Consider the following 17,190-nt stretch of genomic DNA (forward strand, 5'->3'; position numbering starts at 1 on the left):
GCCCACCAGACAAGGTACTGGGTGGAAACACAGCAGACAGACAGGGTTTGGGGACAGGGACAGAAGAGAACCTGGCTGACTGGAGGCTGGGGAGCCCAGGAGGAAAGACAGGCCATCCTCCAGGCCAGACAACAGCTGCCCCTGGAGCCGGGTCTCCTCCTCCTCTGGAAGGGAGACTTAAAGACACCTACTGTGTGCAGGGACTGCTAAGTCCTGGCATGAGAGATCCGAAATCACTGGATTCTGGTCGCTCTGCAGAAGATACAACCTGCCTCAGAGGGTCAGGTCAGGTCAGGTCAGGTCAGAGTGCTCTGGAGCCTCCTTAAATTCTCTGAGAAAACAAAACAAAACTCCACCAAACCACAGGGTACCATTCTCCCCTGGCATGCAGGGGTTCGTTAGCTGACACCCACTCTTTCCCCGGTGGAAGGGATTGTCTAAAAACTCACAGGTAGGGACAAGAGTCCTTGGGAGATGATGGTGGGGGAGGGGGTCTGCACCGGGCAGACACCTGGGGAGGCTCAGGGCAGGAGAGGGTCCCAGGTGAGGGCGCTGTGGTTGATCTGTCACCTTCCAAAAAGACAGCAAAGTTAGCTCCGGGGCCTTTATTTAACGTGCAGTCTTGGGCACCTCCCTTCCGAGTAAAAAACCCTTTCCTCCCTCAAATTTAAAAAACCCATAAAACAAAACAAAAAAAAAAAAACAAACAAAAAAAAAACCAGAACAAACCCAAAACAACGAAAAAAAACCCAATTCTAAAGGGGCTCTGACCCCGGATAAAAATAAAACTCGGAATCCTTTCTTCCTGTGTTTAAATTTTTACGGAAAATCTGACCCGCGTGGCCACCGCCCCTGCGCTTATATCTTTAAGGCGGAGCCGGCGCGCGGCCAAGTTCACGGCGCGCGGGCGCCCTCGGGACGGGCCAGGTGGCGACAGCGCCCGGGAGGTCGCGAGGGAGGAGGGAGCGGCCACGTCCCGTCCGCGCCAGGCCAGCACCGCTTCTCCGTTGCAGAGGCCACTGGGGCCGTGGATGGGGAGCGCGCGGCCACCATGAGGATCCCCGAGAAGTACTCGACGCTCCCAGCCGAGGACCGCAGCGTCCACATCGTGAACATCTGCGCCATCGAGGATCTCGGCTACCTGCCGTCCGAGGGCACGGTGAGTTTGAGTTCGGGTGCGGTCGCGAGCTACCTCCCCACACCGTGCAAGACGCTGGGGGCACCCGTCAACGCACGTGCGATCCGGAAACGCGCTGCTGCCCTGACCAAGTGCGCGCGACCCGCTGTACTCTGCGTGTCCTCCCACCCGCGGAACGCAGAGCGCCCGGGGTCCCCAGAGTGGCCCTGGGATCTTTGTAGCGCCCAGCCCAGGTTTTGCAGTGCCCCCCGGGTCCCCGGAATACTCGGCCCGTGATCCCCAGAGTGTTCCTGGGGTCTCTGCAGTACATTGTCAGAGGTCTCCAGAGTCCCGAGGTCTCAAGAGTGTTTCTGAAGTCCCCGTAAGCGCTGGACCTGGGTTTTCAGAGTATCCCCGAGATCCCCAAAGTGTCTCTGAAGTCTTCGCAGCGCACTGTCTGAGATCACCAGAGTGAACACAGCGCCCAGCTTGGGGTTTGTGGTGTCCCCAGGGTGCCAAAAGTGTCTCTCGAGGTCTTTGCAGCTCCCAGGGTCCCTAGAGTGTCTCGGGGTCCTCACAGTGCCCGGCCCGGGGATCCCAGTATTCTGAGCATATAGTCCAGGCCCGAGTGGGACTCTCCTTTCCAGATTCTTGGCCAGGGGCACCCCAGGAGCATCCGGATGGGTGGGAGCAAAGGGCAGGGACCAGGTGGCCACCAGGTTGAGCAAGACCACTGCGTCACCACCCGGTGGGGCTGAGTCCTGAGATTCCTCTTGCCAGCAGCGAGTCATGCTGGGGGCGTTAAGTGAGACAAGTTAGATTACCTATCTTGTGTGGGTCCCAGTGCCCTAGCCATGGGCAGGGTGGAGTCAGTCACCTGGTTGGGGAACGTATCATTGTCCCTGCAGCCAGACCCAGCAGGACACAGGGATCCCTGGTGGCACGGGGTGGTGCGGTGCGGGGGGGGGGGGGGGGGGAGGGAGTAGGGGTGTGGGGGTGGTTTGCAAATTCACCCCTGATGAGTTTGGTTTAAAGAACAAAGTTCCCAGTGAGGGCGGGGCACTCTCAGAGGGGACCAAAGAGCAGAAACTTCTTTCTCTTCCTGTCTCCCTTCAAGGTCCTAAGATCCAGGGAGCATAGTTGTCCAATGTCGAGGGCAGCCTGGAGCTGTAAGAGTGGAGGGCCCAGCTTGGGGGATTGCTCTGACCTGTCGTAGCCTGGGGCTGGGAGCCAGAGGGCCCAGGGTGGATGCTGCCAAAGGCCTGATTGAAACTAAGGCTGGGCAGAGCAAGCTCAGGCAGTGGACAGCCCTGGCATTCCTGAGGTGAGACAAGGGGGCTCTACTGGGTGGTACCCAGAGTTCTGGGAGTCTGGACTAGGAGCAGCTGTTGATGACAGGTACCTTCCTGTCATGTACAGGATGGGAACAGCCTTAGGAGCTCAGGGGGACATTTGAACAGAGCTGTGGGCTGGGCCTTGCTGGCCCTTACTGGCCCCTGTTGGCCCCTGTTGGCCCCTGTTGGCCCCTGGGTACCCAGAGAGAGCTACAGACAGGGAAGGCTCCGCTCTTCTGGAGCTTAAGCAGTTCTGATGGAATGCTCTCCTGTTACCCGTGATAGGAACAAAGGACAAGTGTGGACAGCACGGAGTGGGCCAACTGTGTTTCTTAACTTGTTTAGCTCAAAACAAGGAGGTGGAGTTGGGGAGGGGGTGCTGTTAATACAAATCGGGAAATTAAGGCTCAGAGGGACAGGTGACTCCTTCCAAGTCACCTACCAGTTAAAAGACAGCTGAGGGAGACTTCAGGCAAGTCTACCCAGGAATGGATATGGTGGGGGGGAACTGGGTGGCATCCATGATAGGGCACCCAGAGGTGGGAACATGGGGGCTCCAGTTGGAGACACAGGGGAATGGTGGTTGCCAAGCTAATAAAGAGGTGTTATTGTAGAGGCGGTGCCCATGGGAGGAGACTTGAGCATGAGCAAACAGTCTGAACAAATGGCCTTGGGCACTGGTATTCCCATCCGGAGACCTGTGTCCATACCTATCCGCCATCAGTGCCCCTCAAACCAAAGAGGTCACTAAGGTCTGGATCTCATTCAAAGTCTTCACAGTCCTGAGGATTGAAGGAGGCCAGAGGCCCTTCTTTTGCACTGAGCTTTTCCTAGATGCTTGCATGATTTTGTAGGCTGAGAGGGCTGTGGCCCTGGGTTCATGTACAGGAAAGACAGGGATCATGCTACAATCAGAAGCTCTGAAACCTGAGATTCCCAGCATCCCCATACAATCTAGCCACCGCCGTTAGTCATCATACAGTCACCCAGCAGAAGAAGCCCAGTGCTCTTGAAGGCCAGAGGGTATGGGTTGTACCTCCTTTTCCTAGAAGTGCAGCCTTAGACAAAACCTCTCAGCCCCACACTACGCTTCTCAGACTGTCCTCCTGCCCCCTCCATTTCAAGGGAAGGGGGGCAGATCACTCCATTGGTTCCGTCAAAGAGGCAGACTAGGGGAGCAGCTGGGAAGCCAGGGGCCAGGTGAATGTGACTGGTTTTGTTGTTTTCTCTGGTCTGATCTTTGAGCGTATCTGTCTTCAAGGCAAGTTCTCCATGGCCTGAGATGCCTGCATCCAGAAATACCTGCTGTGTGGGTGTTAACCCACCTGCTGGGGCAAGGGCCTAGGCTGCTTATCTGCCATCAGAGACTTCTGTTTAGAGATTCCTGGGCAAGCCCAGTGATCGGAAATGGATAGCTTGTACTTATGAGTCAGGCGAAAACCGTCTGGAATAAAACTGAAGTTTTACATTGCTGTCCCCCACCCCCAGCAGGACACGGTGGCCTCTGGCTGTAATCCAAGAGCTGGAGAATCGTAGGCTGAGAGTTTGAGACCAGCTTGGGCTACAGAGTGAAACCTTGTGTCAGAATCAGTCAGCATGACGAGCATGTTCCTCGTCATCCAAGACCCAAGTCCTCAGGTCTCTGGTTTCATCTCCCCCTTTTTAAAAGAAATTCTGGGATTTTTAGATTCCTTCAAAAGCGCCAGTATTTTGTCACAGGCCATTTGAATTCAGCCTGGGCTCCAGAAAGTGGAGGTGGTTGAAGAAGCTGGTCCCGGCACATTTAGGTTGTGAATGTGGGATCCTCCATTGTCTCCGTGCTCTACCCAGCATCTTAGGGGCAGCTGGCTTGACCTTCCCTGCTTGTGGTGCTGGGACAATAGCTACACTCTATGTTTCTCTCTAAAGCCTTCTCCTGGGGAAGCTCTTTCCAGGAGCTCTTCCTCCAAACACCCAGGAGACAACCCCTGCAAGTGAAGTGTCCTTCCCATTCTCTATGGCCAAGGCAATAGAGGTACCTACACACACACACGCGCACACACACACACACGCACACGCGCACACGCACACACACACACACACACTTTCTCTCTTAACCAGCTATTAAAAGGGCACTAAGAAACCCCTTGCTTTCTATTCAGGTGTCCCCTCTTTTTTTGTTTTGTTTTGTTTTGTTTTGTTTTTCAAGACAGGGTTTCTCTGTAGTTTTAGAGCCTGTCCTAGAACTAGCTCTTGTAGACCAGGCTGGCCTCGAACTCACAGAGATCTGCCTGCCTCTGCCTCTCTAGTGCTGGAATTAAAGGTGTGTGCCTTTTCTTAATCATAGAAAACAAGAACGTTTGAAGGTTACACATAAAGTCCAACCCATATCCCTCCTGTTGCAGTTTACATAGTTTTGTCCTGTTCTATACAGGGAAGAGGCATGTGGATTCAGCTGGTGTCTGCAGCTTCTGTGGGATTTGCCATGTCTTCACTTTGTCTCGCAGGCCCACCCCAGAACAGCCCTGCAGACCCTGTGGGTCCCAGGCTGACACAGAGAATAGCTGGCAAGGAGCCCACTTTCTCTAGAAGTTGCTACCCACTGACCCTGAGTGAAGATGGCTTTTTCCCGTTTTATAAAGGCAATACCTACACAGACAGTTTCCCCAGTACAACAGGACAAGACACCAAGGGACGGCTGTGCTGCTACTGGGACCACCTTCTGCTACTTATACCCCATTTTGTCAGTTTTAAAATCCCAATCTGATACCCTGTCGCCTTTCTTTTATGGCCCACTTTGACCAAGGTTCTTTTTCTCTGCCCTACCTGTGTGTGTGCGCGTGCACGTGCGTGTATGCGTGTGTTCCAGAGGTTGGCATTGGTTGTCTTCCTCTCTCACTCCCCACTTTACTTTTTGAGACAGAGCTTGCCGATTCCGTTAGACTGGCTGGCCCGTGAGCCTCTGTTCCTTCCCCAATACTACAATTGCATTCAGTGCATGCTGCACCCAGATTTTTACATGAGTGCTGCAGACCGGAACCCAGGTCCTCATTCTTGTGCCAGTAATTTTAAGGACAACCACCCCATCCTTTTTCTTTCTTCATGCATTCAGCTCCCAGAGAGATCGTGTGTCCCTGGGGTGGTAGATACTTTATGGTAAACACCGACTCCTTCCACCAACACTGCCAGCAAAGTCCTGGATGAAGAAGGAGGGCTTACTGACATGTGCCTCAGGGAGGGGAATCCACATTGTAGGGGCAGTGCAGCCAAATCATGGCTGAGTTGGTCTCCGAGCACAGGCAAGATGAAGCCCACTTTGGCTGCTGGGCCTTTCCCTAGCACTGGCAGACCCCTGTTGGGAGGCCTAAGAAGACCATGTAGATAAGTGGCAATTGCTTGTGTTGGATCTGATCCCTGCCTCATCTTGTAGAATCCTTGGTGGCTCCCTGGGGTCATTTCCCTGACTGTCTGGCAGAAAGGTTCTGACTGTCCCTTTCTCTAAGTCATGGCTGTCCATCTTCTTCAATGGTAGCCATTGTTCTGGCTCTGAGTGCGGGTGTGGTAAGGCAGTCCCTGGTCTAGCCTCAGGGCTCATGCTGAGGAAAGTTAGAACTTCTTGGAAGGTGGTCCACAGGAGACCAACATGGCACCTTGGATCCTAGACAAAGAAGCTTGGAAACCAGTTAGAAGGACGAAGAAGGGGGGTGGGCAGGAGAGGGAAGCTGATGTGCTCATGCAAGGGGGAAGGCAGGTAGGAGAGGCAGGACAGACGCCAGGTCCCAGCTTCAGGAATTGATACCAGGATTGTATTTGGAAACCGAGGTTGAGACCTCAGTGCCTCTGGTCAGGATGCCAGCAAAGGCAGGCGTGTCCTCAACCCCCAGTGTATGCCCAGGGTAGCTCGGCATGGCCATCCTGCCCAGCATGGTCCAGGGACTCCTTGTCTTCCAGGGCTCTCTGTTGGAGCCTGGCTCATCTTCCCCTTCAAGGCTCCTCTAGCAGCTGGTACCCTGTGACTTTGCACTTCTCTGCCCTTCCTGGGATTCTGAGAAGGACCTGTCCTTGGTCCCCGAGTTGGAGCTAGGGTGACTGGCATGCCCCCCAGGCACCTGACCCAGCATATTCTGGGCCTGCTTCTGCTCAGCAGCAGAGCCCTCATCAACCTGACTAATCCTCCTGGCAGGAGGTGGCCCTACTGCCCTTCCAGACTCTCAGCCACCCAGGGTTCCCAGGCTTGGATCTGGCCTAGTCACCTTCAGAGCCTGCAAGAAACCACTGTTGTTTCTGGGTCTCCCTGCCAGCCTCTGCTTGCTAGCCTGCCTGGTGGCTTGTGAACTTCATGCTGGGATGGAGGCACACTTCTGGCTGTGCCCCTCAGTTAATGAGTCATAAGTGGAGTCCTAGGGTAGTGGGTGGGGTTTCAGTATCCAGGGCATTGAGCTGGTCACCTAGGGCCTATCCCCTAATTTCTGCCAGGTCAAGTGGACTGAGCAACAGTGCTCCCTCCATGTGTGGGACATTTGAAGACAGGGTGCCCCATTCTTAGAAAGAGTGTCACCTTTTCTGTGAAGGGCAGAAATGCCTTGGGTGTGTGGACAGGATCCAAGGCTATGCCTAACCCCACGCCTACCCCTGACCTGGGGCCCCTGTCCCTCTACAGACACATATTCTCCTTGGTGGCTGAGGGCAGATGTTCAGATTCCCATAAATTTAGCTCTTTACTGGGCCGGAGTGTCACTTTTGATCTGGGGGTGTGGCTGAGTAGGTAGAGTACTTGCTAGCATCCACGAAGGCCTGAGGTCTAGCCTCAGCTCTGCATGTACCCCAGCTGCAGCACTGAGGGGGCAAAGACAGGAAAATCTGAAGTTTAAGGTTTCCATAACAAGTTTCGGGCCAGCCTAGGCTACAGCAACTCTTGCTTCAAAAGAACCAAACCGAAATAAAACCAACCAGCCTGAGCCCCACCGGAGGCCACCACGTTGACTCTGGCCCATAGGCACCCAGAATGTTACTCATACAGAACAGGAAAGAAACACCACTGGAGCACTTTGGGTAGAATGTCCACACTGTTCAGGGCTCCATGGAGGTCACCATGGTGGATGACACCCCAGTCGCTATGAAGGAAGTAGGTAGAACCCTTCCAGCCTCTTTTAGCTATGGGTACCAAGTGGACTCTTGGCCCTGCTCTCTCCACAAGACAATCTCTTGGGGTAAGGATGCTAAGATGCAAGATCATGACCCCTTGGCCCCGGTAGCTGGACTTTGCTAAAGGATCCCTCTCTCTCCTTCCATTGCTATGGACTAGATACCCCTCCTCTCTGCCCCCATCTCCCTTATCCTCCTATTCCCTTGTCATAGCCTATTGTTCCTTGGAGGAGGATGTTGTTCTGCTGCTTCTGAGGAAATACATGGCCCTTCAAAGTCACCTAGTAGCTGGGGACATCCTCCTGGGGGAGGTAGGCAGGGACTTCCCAGCTGCTGGTGTATCAGAATCAAAGTCAGACCAAGGCCAGGCCTCTGGTTATTAGTGGAGCTTAAGCCCCTGGCATGGACAGGATGGGATGGAGCGGGTGAGAGGGACAAGAGGCACTATAGAAGGCCAGAAGGGGACATGGAAGGGAGTGGAGAATCCTGCAACTGGGGCTATAGTAACAGGTGTCCAGAGAAGGGAGCAGAACCTAGTAAGCAAATCTTGGGGAAGACTTATGTCTTCAAGTACCAGGCAGAGGAAACTGAGGTCAGGACTGCAGCTGGTGTGGAGGGAATCTCCACCCAGCTTATGATCTTTCAGTTTGGGAAGGGTTCCTGGAGGAGGCATCCTGGATGTGGTGCAGAAAGGGACCTGTAGGTAGCTGTAGCTGCTGGCCATTGTGTTGGACCTCACATGCCACCAGGGAGGACCTAGCTGGTGCTGTCCTCCTCACCACTCTGTGTGGACCAAGAGCTGGCATGGGGAAGGGGCAGTGTCTCTGCATGGACCAAGAGCTGGCATGGGGGAAGGGTAGTGTCTGCTCTGCATAGCCGTTAACCTCTGAGAAAAAACTGCTGGAATCAGGTGTTCAGACTGGGTTGAAGCCAGCTCTGGGGACAGCTGGCAGTTCTAGGATGTTCCTCAGGCTGTGTCCCAGACTGGATCTCAGTCCTCATCCTTCCATGCTAGAGCCCAACACTGGGATTGGGTTTCTGGAGGATCCAGGGTGTGTGAACAAGAGCCTCACACATCTGAGCTCTGATCACACAGCTAGTTGGTGGCCCTGGAGCCATCGTCGTGTTGCCTGGATGCTAGCTGCCAAAGGTTGACATTGTGCCTGCAGTTAGCTAAATTCAGCTCTGCCCGGCCTCAGACCCTGCCCTACATCCGTCTTTCCAGGGGCCTTCACTTTGTGGCTTTTTCAGTAGCTTTTGCCAGGAGTCAGACAGGGCCTTCCCATCCATAGACCAGATGACCTGTTGGTGACCAGGCATGACTTGGCATTCTCAGGGGAGACAAAGACCTCCTTCTAGAGTGTGGGCCCCAAGAAGGCCATCCCATCTTCTCTGTTTGAGCCCATAGAACTGGGTCTGGCTCTCAGTGGGCATCTATAGGGGAGGCTGTACCTTGGTATAGCACAGAAGTGGCTCATGGTCCCTGAGATACTGAAACCCACAGGTGCTCAAGTCTTGTAGGATATGGGAAAGCCATGCTGGGAGCAGCTTGCCACATAAGCACAAGTACCTGAGCTTGGATTCTCAGCACATACGATAAAAAGCTGGGTATGCTGGCATACCTATATGGGAGGGTATAGGTAAGAGAACTTCTGGGCTCACTGGCCAACCAACCTAACCTAATGGGAGAGCTCCAGGGTCAGTGAGAGACCCTGTCTCAATAAACAAGGATGATGGTTAAGACTCCTTGTTTTGCTCTTGCAGAGGACTTGGGTTCTGTTCCCTGCATTCACATGGAGGATCATAATCACCTGTAACCCCAGTTTCAAGGTGTCTGGTGCCCTTTTCTGGCCTCCATGGACACTGCACACTCATGGTGCACATATATACCTGCAGGCAAACACTCATACACATAAAAAGAAATCTTAAAAAAGAAATGAAACCAAGGAAGATGCTTGTTGTCAACTTACAACTTCTGCACACATGGGCAAGTTCAGAAACCTGCGTGCACACACACACACACACACAAAGGAAAATTAAGTAATATGGTGGGGTATTTGTGTAGAACCTGTGCACAGTGGTGGTTTTAGTGAGGCGGAAGTGTATGCAGACTCTCGGTACAGAAGCAGGTATTTCTAAACATTTTATAACAGGGATTTCTTAGGTTCTGGCTACATCAAGGGGGCTCTGAAGGCTAGCATGTTTGCTGAGTGACTGAGGGAATAGGTGAACGCAGTACCCAGCTAAAATCATATTCCCAGGGGGCTCGTGAGAACCACTCCACACTGAACACAACTCTCTCTCTCTCTTGCCTCACAGCTGCTCAACTCCCTGTCCGTGGACCCTGATGCCGAATGCAAGTATGGCCTGTACTTCCGGGATGGGAAGCGCAAGGTGGACTATATCTTGGTGTACCATCACAAGAGAGCCTCGGGCAGCAGAACTCTGACCAAGAGGGGACTGCACAATGACATGGTCATGGGTACCCGCAGTGTCAGGCAGGACCAGCCCCTTCCTGGGAAGGGGAGCCCCGTGGACGTGGGCTCACCCGAGGCCCCCATGGATTACTACGAAGATGACAAGCGCTTCAGACGGGAGGAATATGAGGGCAACCTGTTGGAAGCCGGCCTGGAGCTGGAACATGACGAGGATGTAAGTGTGACCTCGTGTGGGCTGGGGATATTAGGTCCACGTAGGCTGAGCAAGTCTGTTTGCAGATGGCGGTGGGGGCAGGTTAGCTCTGCTCGTGGGGCCATAGTGGACTAGAAATTGCTTCTAAACAGCTCTGGGAAGTCCCAAGCCAGCCTCCTCCTCCAGCAATTGCATCTGCCTGGGGCAGAGCTGGCCAGTGACTATGACCCTGAGGTCAGCGCATTTCCTGCCTCAGTTCAGCCAGTGCCTGGCATGGGAAGATTTGCTGGGTCAGAAGGACAAAGTGTGGGCTGTTCTGGGGGCTTCTAGTGGGCGTCCTCGGTCCTTCTCCAAGCCTTAGTTCCTCAACCTGTGAAAGAGATCCGTCTATAGGTTCTTAGGGTCCCTGCTCTGAAACCTGCATCTCTGTAACACTGTGTTCAGGAAGTATAGAAGTTTTGGTAAGAGAAGTTTCTAGACAGAACAAAGGCTCCACTGTCTCTTTCACTGCCTGCTGAGGCAGCCAAAGAGAGTGGCTCAAATCATTGCAGCTCTAAACCACTCAGCCAATTGCTGTGTGCTTCCTGGTTGACATCTTACCCTCTCAGCATGAGTATGTGTGGGGAAAGGCCCTGCTCTGTAAGTGAAATCCCAGTGCTCAGGAGACTAGCAGGAAAATTGAGAGTTCAAAGCCAGCCTGAGCCACACAGCAAGAGACCTTAAAAATAAGACGGTGAGGCTGGTGACAGCTCGGTTGCAAGCACAAGAACCTGAATTTGGTCCCCAGAACCTATGTAAAAAGCCAGGCATGGTGACACACACTGGTAATCCCAGACCTAGGGATGGATACTACCAGAGGGACCACGGCTGAATTCGTCCTCTGACCTACACACACACACAGACACACAGACACACACACACACGCACACACCGCTGAGGTTATTGTCCAGTGTGACACGGTCTCCGGGTATCGTCCACCTTCTTGGTGTTGGACCCCCTGGCAGGTTTTTGCAAACCTCTCTGCATATTCCCTGTGGCAGTCTTAGGGTGCTTAGGGAAGTTGGGATCAGGCAACAAAAGTCTGAGGCTGATGAGGACTCCAGGGCTACTGGACCCCAAGGCTGGCAGCTAGAAAGAACATGGGTGTGGCTGATCCTCTGTGATTTCTGTCACTTCGAGCAGGGTTGTGTCTGGCTTGTCCTTGTCCTCTTAGACCACCCCAGGGCCTTTGAAGCACACTGCTGCTGTGCAGAGTCTATGTGCAGGGCTTTTCAGTCCTGGAGGAAGGAGAGGGTCTTTCAAAGGCTATGGGTCTGTTCCTTCCACCCCCATCCCACCCCCGCTAAGGCATTCAGTTCTTGTGTTCATCTCCATGGCTGTCTCTTGCATGGGTTCCTCTTTCTATCTGTGAGGTTCTTTTGTGGAGCAATTTGAAGCTCCCAGGTGTGGGCCCTCTAACGCGGGGTGACTCAGACTGACTTGTTGGAACTCAACCTCTGAACCAAAGGCCTCAGTTTTCCCATCTGGAGACTGGAGGTAGCAACAGCCTTCAGGCAATAACACTGGGCACAGAGCACATCTTTGCTGGTTGGGATTCCTGTTATGTCCAAGTTCGGCCTGGGGGTGTACACCTGAGTCTCAACACCTGAGAGAGGCTGAGGTGAGAGAGAACGATGATGCTGAGGGCAAAATCAAAACAAAATCCTGCGGGGTGGGGGGAGGGGGGAGAGGGGAGAGGGAAGCTGGGAGAGAGGGAAAGGCAGGGAGAAGGAGGTTTTAGTAAATGATGGCGTTTCTCTTCTTAAAATATGAGGGTTTTGATGATTCTTGATTTTTTTTTTAATGACCCCAAATTTCACAATTTGGCTCTGGAGCTGAAGAATGCTTTGTAGCAGTTGGTTTGTTTCTTTAAAAAACAAACTATGAGGTTCTGAAGAGAGGTCTCTGTAGTTAAGAGCTCTGGCTGCTCCTGCAGAGGACCCAGGTTCAGTTCCCAGCACCCACATCTGTAACTCCAGTTCCAGAGGATCTGACACCCTCTTCTGGCCTCCCCAGGCTCCTGCATGCACGTGGTGCACAGACATGCAGGCAAATACTCCCATAAATGGTTTTTTTTTTAAAAAAAAATTAAGTCAAAAATGAAATATGGGACTGGGGTGGAGCTCAGCTGTAGAGAACTTGCCTGGTATGCCTGAGAGCCTGGAGTCAGTCCCTGGTACAAAAAGAAAGGCACAGGTACATGAGACAGTCCAGTTTTCTGGTGTGTGTGTGTGGGGGGGGGGGGTTCATGCATTCGTGTGTATGTACTTGCCTATGTAGCTCAGAGGATAGCCTCGGCTGTTGGTGATCTTGTTTAAGGCAGTCTCTTTGTTGTTTGCCACTGTGCTGCATAGCTCAGGCTATCTCTCCTATCTGTCTCCCATCTTGTTGTGAGTCCTGGGTTACAGACACATGATGCCACACCCACCTTTACATTGGTTCAGGTCCTCATACCCACACAACAAGGGTTGATGCACTGAGCCATCTCCCAGCCACCCACCACCAACACCTATTTGTGAGGATAGCGTTTCTTTATGAACCTGGGATTGCCATTTCAACTAGATTGGCAAGCCAGCAAAGCCCCAGGATCCACAGGTCTCTACCCGCCTGTGCCAGGGTTACAGGTGCATACTGCCACATCTGGTTTCTGTGAACTAAGCCCGAGTTCGTCCAGGTTCTAGTTCAAGCTTCCTATGCAATAACCCTGAGTGGTCTCCCTGATGAGCCTTGAAGCTATCACCTGGTCCCACTGGCCTGCTGGAAGCTTATGAGATACAGGCCTGGCAGGGCCACAGTTAGCATCTGCTGCTTGCTGTCCTGGGTGGAGCAGAGGCTGGGTCTGGACGGGCTGTTTGGGCACGCATGGCAAGCAGAGATGTGAGTGGGCCCTGGCTGCCGAGATTAGCAGGCACGGCCAGCCCAGCAAGGTCAGGCTTGTTTAGGGGTGAAGAGCTAATGAGCTGCTCCCAGGGTGTGCTCAGATAACAGGGAGCCCGAGGGCTGGCAGATTTTGAAATGAGAAAGCCTGTAACGGGATCTCCCATTTGCTTTCTTACTCAATTTGAGGCAAAAATGTTAGGGTTAGGTGTCTTCTGTAGGGATCTAAGCAGGTACCCCCAAACTCTGTGCCCTCCCCATACCCCACACTAGCACTTGTGCCATTGAAACGGGTCTCCCAACCTGCATGCCATGGCATGTGACCTTTAACCACAACCCTAGCCTCTGCTGGGCTGACGGTGGCTCTCGAATCCTGAAAACTAAAACTGTCCCCTGTGATGTTGCCGAAAGTGTCTGGGGCCCTAAATCACCACCAGCCAAGGGAACCCTGTTTCCAAGGCTGGATGGGGAGGCGAATGATGACCTTGAAGGACATGAGATATCCTGTATGTGCCATCAGTCACCTCTTGAGCTGTCACTGACCACAAAATAGCATTGCAGAGGTCCACCTTGCTTCCTACAGGCAGTGGGTACCCACTACGCTGCTTCTGCTGTTACCAGTCTGTACCCAAAAACCACATTGAATCTCTGTCTCTCAGAGGTTGTGGGGGAGGTCTAGAACTGTGTAAGTAGGGCATGCTGGCTTCAAACTCCCAGAGATTCTCTTGTTTCTGCTTCCGTATGCTGGGTTTAAAGATATAATTCCAGCACTCTGGGACTTTTTCTACTTTTTGCTATTAAGTTGGCTGTTTCAAATTGGATTCTTGAAGCTGGGTGGCTGAACTTGGCTGGGAGCAGTGTCCTGGGAGCCCTATGCAGACCAGACCCCCCTGCTTGCTTTCTCACTGAGACCACTTTGCTATCCTGAGGTAGTAGGGATGACAGGTGTCCTGTGATACTGCTAGTGGACAAGGAGCAGTGCTTAACCATCAGGTGACAAGTGTGCCCAGACGTGTGGTGACTTAAGACAGCAGATTGCATCTCTTTACGTTCTGGAAGCCACAGGTCAGAAGTCAAGATGTGGGCAGAACTGTACTCTGCCTCCTCTGTTGTAGCTCATATGTCCCCTCCTTGTCACAGACAGTCCCCTTGTTTGGGGTCCACCCCATCCCAGTTCAGCTTTATCTCAGCCTTCTGACATCTGCAAAGACCCTCTCTCCAAATAAGGACCCGCCTCGGGCCGTAGCATTTGAGCAGCTATGAGGGAATGCTTTCCTTAAACCTACCTCATGAGTAAAGCTCTGCCCTGGAGTGAAGACAGGGCAGGGTGGCCAGCGGGCCAGCAGAGGCTTCAGAATCTGAGGCAGAGAAGTGGGGCTCACAGCCTAGTCTAGGAACAGGTCTGCCTGGAGCTGGCCTGCCTCCCCATGGGGCCAGAGTGTACCCTATACACCCACAGGCTCTGATTCAGCAGTCCTGGGGTCCTAGACTGTCCCCTGAGTGGTAAATGAAGTAACTTGGCTCCCTGAATGCATCCCCAGAAAAGGGAGGGACGGACCCACTGCTCAGTCCCGAGAGAGGCTCCCATGTGACCGCAGAGCCCATAGGGTAACTCTCTTCCCCACCCCACTAAGAAATTTAGAATGCCTCACAGAGGGAGCCTAGGTGAGCAGGAAGGACCAATGCTTTGCCCCACAGGGGTCTTTCACCACCTGCTGCCCTTGAGGGGTCCTGGACCCCTGGACTGCATGGTGGGGAGTGGCAATCCTTTATTTTGCTTTCTCTCGCCTCTTGCCCCCCCACTTTGTTCTTTCCTAGCTCTCTCTTTTTCTGCCCTTCTCTCTGCCTCCCTCTCTCCCTCCTCCCCCACTTCCCTCTCTCTTTCAGTCCTTGTTTCTCTCTCTCTCTCTCTCTCTCTCTCTCTCTCTCTCTCTCTCTCTCTCTCTCTCTCTCTCTCACACACACACACACACACACACACACACTACCTCTCTCTCTCTGTGGGGTCAGCTTCCAGGGTTCCCATTAAAGAGACAAGAGAAATTTGTGACCAATGTGTTTTCTTCCAAGAAAATCCATTAGCATTTTTGAAGCGGAGCCTCAAAGCCGGCTGAGTATTATTTATGTCTTTGGGGTCATTGCTAAGAACACCACAGGCTTAAGTCCTGGCGTGTCTACGGGGGGTGCCTGGGGCCCTCACTGCCCTGATGCTGCACTTGACCCTGGCTTTGGCAGATCCTCCAAGACTGTGAACCCAGAATCCCATCAGTGCCTGTTTGATCTCCTGCCGCTGTGTTCATGCCAAGCTGGGGGTCACTCAGTGTGGGGGCGACGCAGCCTCTGAAGTGTGGAATGAAGTTAGATAGAACTAGCCATTTCTTGCATCAGGTGGCTTCCCCTTTCTTTGTCTCAGTTTTCCCCATCTGTTAAATGGGGTGGTAGGGAGACTTTACTCATGAGTGGTGGGTGGGGCTAGGAGAGGAACGCCAGACCCGGCATGCGGTAAGAAGTGCTTTCCACAGCTCCCAAGGTCTGGGCAGCAACAGTGGCCTCACCCTATCACCAACAAGTGGGATCAGGACTCATGTTCTTGAGGAGAAGGGCAGGGTGGCCATGGCCCCAGGGTATGGGTAGAGTCAGGTGCATCCATTTCCGGCTGTCTCCGTGATTGTAGGCGATGTGGGGCTCAGCACTGTGTGTGTGTGTGTGTGTGTGTGTGTGTGTGTGTGTGTGTGTGTAGGGGGTGCTTCAGCCCTGGGCGCCTTCATGAGATGAGGCTGTTGGCCAGTTCATGGGATTCATAGGCCTGGAAGCAAGCTGCCCCCACCCTCACCCCGTGGGTTTCCTGGCAAAGTGTGGGGGGGTCAATCTAACTTACCTCTGATCTTAACCCTGGGCTCCACAACTGAAGACCCCTGGCTTTGATCTGTTCACCCTAATACATGCACCATTTCCCCATAGTCTCCCCCAAGGAGGAACTGGGCTCTTGCACGCTGCAGTGCTGGGCTCCAGGCTGGATAGACTTGTAACTCCCAATTCTGCTACGTGTTGCTCTCTTTGGTCCCTGAAGGCCAGTGCCCCCACGGCGCGACTCTGAGGCTCAAAGCAGCGCAGACTGTTGTCCCTCTAGTTTGATTCGTTCTGCAGAAACATGCTTCTTTGGCCATGAATTCTGGATGTGTGGATTGTGCGTTCATGTGTGTGCACAGCTTTATATATGTGTGCATGTGTGTGTGAAGGCCAGAAGACAACTTTAGCTGTTGTTCTTCTCCCTTTGTTCCTTAACTCATTGGCTAACTGATCGGGCTACACTGGCTGGGCACCCGCCTCTGTAGCACTGGGATTACAAGTGGTCAGGCCACTATGCTCGACACTATGGGCTCCAGGGATCAAACGCAGGTCCTCCAGCCTGCTTGTAAGCACTTCCTGACTGAACCATCTCCCCAGCCCTTCCCACCCTGGGAAGCTCACCCTGGCCAGGGGGAGGCAGGTGGCTTCAGGTAAACCCTGTCCCATTGTGGCTGCCATCTGAAATCCTCTCTTTGGCCAGGCCTGCAGGAGCCTGACAGGAACCCTGCCGGCTGCTGTTAGCTTGAGGTAGGCCACAGCCCATGAGTGCCCCGTGGGAGTGAGCCAATGTCCCCAAGCTCTCTGGGATTCCTCTAGACCACACCAATCCTCTAACCCTGCTTTCTTTGGGGACGCTGTTCGCCAACACCGTGTCAGGATTTTTTTCTCAGTACGAGTCTTTTAATTTCTGGAAGTTCTGTTTGGTTTTTTCCCAAGCCGGCTGCGTCAGTTTTTAATAGTTTCCTGTCCTTTGCAGGCCTTCCTGTCCTGAAGTTTATGTCTTTAATTGAGGTGAGCGGGCCTGACCTGTCTGTCATCCATCTAATGAGCTCACGCTTGCTAGCCAAGAGCACTGGCTTCTGTCTCTGTCACTTGTTGGTTCTCCCCAGCCGTATGTATCCCTGGGTTGTTTACGCCCAGTGGGCTCAGCTGTCTTCGTGCCCATCAAGGACTTCCTGAAACACTGTCAGGGCCTGAGCCGACCATGGTAGGAACTGT

General features: G+C 53.3%; 1 protein-coding gene across 2 annotated transcripts in view; it reads left to right on the top strand.

Moving 5' to 3' along the window:
- The window catches only part of Ano1 (anoctamin 1), a 150,992-nt gene that overhangs the window by 56,808 nt on the left and 76,994 nt on the right, over positions 1 to 17,190 (top strand). For both annotated transcript variants that reach the window (XM_057778419.1, XM_057778420.1), the window contains exons 2-3: positions 1,014 to 1,159; positions 9,895 to 10,227. In XM_057778419.1, the coding sequence (XP_057634402.1) occupies positions 1,052 to 1,159; positions 9,895 to 10,227 (441 nt within the window). In that variant the 5' untranslated portion in view covers positions 1,014 to 1,051. The remainder of the gene's footprint in view (positions 1 to 1,013; positions 1,160 to 9,894; positions 10,228 to 17,190) is intronic.

Source organism: Chionomys nivalis, chromosome 8 (assembly GCF_950005125.1).
Source record: "Chionomys nivalis chromosome 8, mChiNiv1.1, whole genome shotgun sequence".
Lineage (NCBI taxonomy): Eukaryota > Metazoa > Chordata > Mammalia > Rodentia > Cricetidae > Chionomys > Chionomys nivalis.